Genomic DNA, 6,000 nt, shown 5'->3' on the forward strand with positions numbered 1-6,000 from the left:
AATATGCAGAAAAAAAAAATCTGGCTAAGCAGAAATTACATCCCTTTCCTTTATTCTTCGTAAGCTTGTTTAGTCAGTGTCCTCTCAACTTCTGCCGAAGGGCACTTGGATATACCTCTAGTCTAGCGTCATATCAAGAGATCCATGAGACTATATCAGACTATAAAGTTAATTTGGAATCCAAATCACACTTTTAGTAACAGATCCCACTTATTATTTTCCAGTTTTTGAGAGAGCAATCCATGAGTGCCATGGCCACCATGGGTGCACAGTAAACCAGCGTATTCAGTTTATTCAATCACTTCTATTTTTGTCCAAGGCAAAAATCAGTTTTTGTCTTAGAAAAGGATGAGCTCTGACATATTTTGCTTTAAAACACCAAGAGCTCTGTTGTGTTTTGTGTTAAAGAATATTTTTTTAATATATTTCTCATTTTTTGGTGCAGTCAACCAACAGACTTGAATGAATGCCTACTTTCTGATTAGCTTTGAAAATAAAGGAAGATATAGTGATATTTTGAAATTATAATTCATTTCTAGAATCAGAGATGGTACATTTTGGCTTTTATGTTGAAATAGTTGCTTATATATGAAATAAAAAAATTTAATTAGTCTTATTTAATTGTCACAACATATAAAATATTGAGTCAAAAAAATTGAGGTTGATATTACTTACCCTATGCTAGATTCTGTAGTTTGAAACTTTCTATAGTTAAGGACAGCTAATTATAATGATAAATTGAAGAAACCATAATAATTTATATTCACTCTTTGCCTAGAACATATTATACCTAGATATCATTATATTTAATATTTAAATGAGCCGTTAGCACATTTCAAGAAAGTCGTCTATGATTTCTCCTATCTGAGTATTTAAAAATCTTATTCCAAAACCTTGCCTTAGAAACGTTTCAGAAATTGACTATAAATTACCCACTAGCACAAAAAATCTAATCACTGTGTTGGAAATTCTCCCCCACTGGGCTTAACTGTCATGAAAGCTGACAGTTTCTAATGGACTGAAATGTGCTCCCACTGACAAATGGTGCAGATGAAACCACACAGTAGATTAATTACTCAACAGATAAGTTTTTGTGACTAATTTCTTCTTACTAACTAGTTGTCTGTAATGTTGAATTTTAGCTGATAATTTTCAGAGTATGCTTACTAATTATCAGCTAAATTCTATCTTTACCACCTGCCTAGGGTGAATCACGCTATGAAATATGCATCCCTACCTGTACATCCCAGCTCAAACACCAGAGGTTAGGAAGATTTTTTTGGAAGCAAGCTATTACATTCATTCAAATGCCCATAGGTAACAAAGTCATTAGGGAAGAACTAGTCAGTGACTGGCAATGCTGAGTCTTCAGTCAACCTTTTGAATGTGCAGTTGAGTAAGAAATAGATGAGGGGGGAGTGTTTTCGCCTGGCTTGTTATTGATGTCTGCAGTAACTGTAGACTGAGAGTGCAGCAGAAATCACACAATGGATATTCCACTTCCAAAAGGCAGTTACAATCAAAGTGCTGAGTCGGCAACTGCAGTCGTTACTGCAGTCAGAAACTTGCAAGAACACCAGATTTTGGAACTAACTCCAGTGAAGAATTACTCATCAGTCGCAACTAGGTACCATTCATTGGTTGATATTTGCATTAACCAGATCCTAGGTAAACATGAACCTCTAAACCTAATAGGAATTTAAAGAGAAATGCTTTTTTTTGCAGATCGAATTAATGTTTTAAAAAGTTAGAAATGCAACAACATAGATGACACTTTCAGACATTCTGTTGAATGAATGAAGTCAAAGACAAAAGAGCGCATACCATGGGTTCCAAATACAGGTCAGAGTGGTAGTTATCTGTGGAGGTTTTGAAGGCAGAGGACACAAGAGAGCTTTCTGCAGGCTAGAAATATCCTATGTCTCCATCTCAGCCGTAGTAATGTGGGTCTGTACCCATGAAAAAAATTGATTTCAACATTGGAGATTTGTGTGTTTTATGTCAGTTACACTTTTCTGAAAAAGTTAAAGTTTTACAAAGTTAGAAAAACTAAATATTGGCAATGATACCATTTGATAGGGATTTGAAAACTGTTGGAACAGTCATCGAAACATTTATTTGTCTGGCATTCAGGAGATGTTGGTTCTACTCTCGGCTTTGTTCATTTCTTTGGAAATTTATCATTTGGGGCTTTTTAAAATCTCTTCTCTAAACAAACTTAATGAACAAAAATGTCCCTTCCAGAAATATACTACCATATCCCAAATCTGTTGATGAGAATTAAGAATTAATTAAGAATTAAATGACATGTGCTTTGACATATCTTTTTTCAGGGTGAATGGTGCGGTTAGTAACTTTGAAGAATTCCAGAAAGCTTTTAACTGTCCACCCAATTCCACGATGAACAGAGGCATGGACTCCTGCCGGCTCTGGTAGCTGGGATGCTGGTTGCTACCAGCCCGAGAGAGCTGTGGCACAGTGGCAGCCGAAGTGGCACTGAGCCCTCATCATCCACTGCTTTAGGCTTATGTTCCCCTGAGGACTTTCATTGTTAATGCATTTTCATTATTTGTGTAGGTGACCTGCCAGTGTCTGTTCAAAGTTGTAGGGCTTAAAAAGTGGAATACAAAAAATGAACCAACTTTGTTTCTTTAGAAAACCAAAAGAACAAAAATAAATCCCTAGGCTACTTTTGTTCAAATGCTATCTGCTGGGTTGTTGCTGTTGGCCATTGTAGTGTGTTAGTCCCAGCTGAGTGGTACATACCATTTTAACCTATAACTTTGTCGGAGGCCTAAGTAGAATGTATCCAAGAAAAGTTCACTCTATTAGACCTGGAACCCTCACTGATGGAGACGTGTGCAAGGATACCTGGGAGGTCTTGCTGCTTTGTGGAATGCAGTAGATCTTATGGATGGTCACTGCACAGCTTGTCTTAATTCTAAGGTAGTTAAATTAGGTATATGTTGGATCTCTATTTTGGAATATTTGCTGGAGTTCTTGTTTTCAGATTTGGAGTTGATTGAAATGAAAAGGTGCCTCACAACTTGCATCTGATGTAGCTGATGGCGCTGTTCAAGTCAAGAGCAAAGCTGGTGGAAGGATTCCTAGGTAGAGGGTTTGAGTTCATAAACAGAAAAAAAGGAGGTTATGTCTTTCACTCCTAGTCATATAGCAGCAAGGAAGCCTGGGGATGAAGTCTCTAAAACCTTATCCAGGTCTGTATGAACCTCAGTGATTGTCTGCTCCATATTTTTCTTTATCCCAATTATTTTTGTTCCACTGCTCTGATATGTATGCATACTTCTGTTTCTCAAATGAACAGGCCTTAAGAAAAGGACTTTATTATTCTCCACTAGGGACATATGGCTTTCACTTCCCTTTAATACAAAGGGACCATGCCACATTGAGGACGGAGCAAAGTGCCCTTCCATTTTGGCTTGGTAAATGTTACCTTTTTTTTTTTAACTTTTTTGAAAACTTTTTTGATTGAAGACATTTTAGGACATTGATTCATTTAAAAATTACCTGAATAGCCTAAAAAATCCATAGTTTTTACTCTTCAAGTCTCCAAAGAGTTTGTAAGAAACACCAATACCATGGTTTTGATCCTTAGAGAGTTATCATTTTAAGTGAGCTCTTCTATCTCTTAGGTTGTATGTACATAGGATAAAATGGAAATGCCATTACAGTAGTTACCTGTTACTCAAAAATAGGCATTCCTTTAACTAACATTGTTCTTTGTACATGAGGTACTGGGTTAAGTGGGCCAATAGGAAAATCTCAAGAGCAAAATGACAGATTCAGAGTCACCACAAGAGGTCATTTTGCATCCCTGTCTCTTGTCATTCTTTTTTTTTTTTTTTTAATGTAAGTGTGTGCCATGTCCTTCTGTAACCATGGGAACTTCTGAAGGGAGAAAAGTGGAGGGGCACCACCCTGAGGAGAACAATTACACTGCATTAGACAGAGGAGAGTGATTTTCTCCTTGACTTCTTCCTCTCCAAATGGATACACTTCTGAAGGGCAGTTACTTTTCCTCCTCTTAACTATGGCTTAATGTGACCTTAGTTTGTATTTCTGAAAACAAGCAGTGTTAGGTTAGGGGTGCTGGCAATGTAAGTGCCTTTTCTCTGGAGTGAGCACTTTGATTTGGTTTAGACATTTAAGATACCTCTGGTTTTATGCCTGTACTTGGGCATTTAAAATCAGCTGAGGTTTGTCATGTTTATATGAATAGTGATTTCCTCCTTAAACTCCAAATAAACACATTCCTGCAGGTCAGAGAAAGTGTTTGATAAAAGCATAGAATGATGACTTTGGAAGCGGAAATCATTAAGTCACTTGCTGGTCTAGGAAAACAGCTGGCTGGAAATCAGTTGGGGCCCTCACAGTGTCTATATAATACGTAGTCCTGGTTCACTTCACTCATTGTCACTCTGTTATACCAAAAGTTGTAAATAGGATGGCCTTTCTTAAAATAAATAAATAAGCAAACAAACCAAAAGTAGCAAGCCAAATCATGACTATTGGTTAGAATAATTTTCTGGAAGGATTGGATTTCCAGATGTATGTTGTGGTTTACACTTTGGATTAAGATCTCACTGTCTCTTCACTTCAATACAGATTGTTAAAAGAAACAGACACTGAATAAGTGGGTATAAAATGCAACTGGAAGGAAAGGGTAAAAGGCAGGGAGAAGCTAAACTAAGGATACAGCTCTGAAGAGAAGACAGGATTTTGGCAGTCCTTGCTAAGCATATCCACTGGAGTAGATCCATAGAGTTTTACAAAAATAATTATGTTAAATTAAAAAGAAATTAGATATTGGACCTCAGACTAGAGTTGCAAAACACACTTTTCTAATTCATAGATCAGATGTTCTGCCAGTAAACTATTATCTTGGCAGTAGAAGGAGTTCGAGTTCTTGTGAAATTCTCCAGGATTAGTCAAGGATTCTATGTATATAATGTGGTGTTGTTTATCACCATTGACCAAAGTTTGTTGAGCTTTTCACCAAGTGTTCAGCATTCACATCCTATTTCCATTTATTTCCTTTTATAAGATGGACCTGGACATGACTAATGCAAGCTTCAGGATTCATAAATTATCCTGAAGTTTATTTAGTGGCTTGCCTCAATTGAGCTTAAAGCATAACACATAAATTCTATCTTATTTAGCCCTGGAGCATCACTAAGAAACAACTAAGAACTATGGCTTGCCAGACAGATTGTGCTTGTGCCAGAGAAGTTGAAAGGCCTGAAATTGCTTGTCAGGTACCCCAGATCCAGGAAAGAAACAGACTGACTTATGCTTTGGGCTACTGACCTTTGGATTAACCTTCACTCCTTAGATTACCCCATTTCTAAATACATTTATTCATTCAGTATTTTTATAATCATTTAGCATTTGATAGACTTCTTCCTTGATATTTTTAACATGATGTCTCAGTTACATTATTAAATTGTGGAAATATATCTGGTTGTTTCACATAACAATCTCATTGCCAGTGGCCTGTGCCCAACTGGCTTAAAGAAAGATGTTCATAAGTTATTCATTTTATAACTAACTAGTCATTGTGAGACAGATTGGTTGTTTGTTTTTCTTTCTCTGTTTGTGAAACAATGTCAACAATCATTCTAAGGACAATAAAATGTTGGTTGAAGTTTTTATGTTTCTCTCTTTCTTGAAAAATTAAAATCGGGGCCTGTGTTGTGGTGTGGCAGGTAAAACCAATGCCTGTGACACTGGCTTCCCATATGGCACCAGTTCGTGTCCATGCTCCTTCACTTCCTATCCAGATATGTGCTAATAGACTTGGAAAAGCAACAGAAGATGGCCCAAGTGTTTGGACTCCTGCTACCCACCTGGGAGACCCAGAAGATGCTCCTGGCGTCAGCTTGGCCCAACTCTGACCATTACAGCCATTTGGAGAGTGAACCAGCAAATGGAAGCGCATGATCTCTCCCCTACCCCCGCCCCACCTCTCCCTTTCTCTTC

General features: G+C 37.3%; 1 protein-coding gene across 1 annotated transcript in view; it reads left to right on the plus strand.

Moving 5' to 3' along the window:
- Window positions 1-5,670, plus strand: part of PHEX (phosphate regulating endopeptidase X-linked) — a 226,293-nt gene extending 220,623 nt beyond the window's left edge. The window contains exon 22 of the mRNA XM_002719974.5: window positions 2,334-5,670. Within this exon, the coding sequence (XP_002720020.1) occupies window positions 2,334-2,436 (103 nt within the window). The 3' untranslated portion in view covers window positions 2,437-5,670. The remainder of the gene's footprint in view (window positions 1-2,333) is intronic.
- Window positions 5,671-6,000: the final 330 nt, after the last annotated feature.

The sequence above is a fragment of the Oryctolagus cuniculus genome, chromosome X (assembly GCF_964237555.1).
Source record: "Oryctolagus cuniculus chromosome X, mOryCun1.1, whole genome shotgun sequence".
Lineage (NCBI taxonomy): Eukaryota > Metazoa > Chordata > Mammalia > Lagomorpha > Leporidae > Oryctolagus > Oryctolagus cuniculus.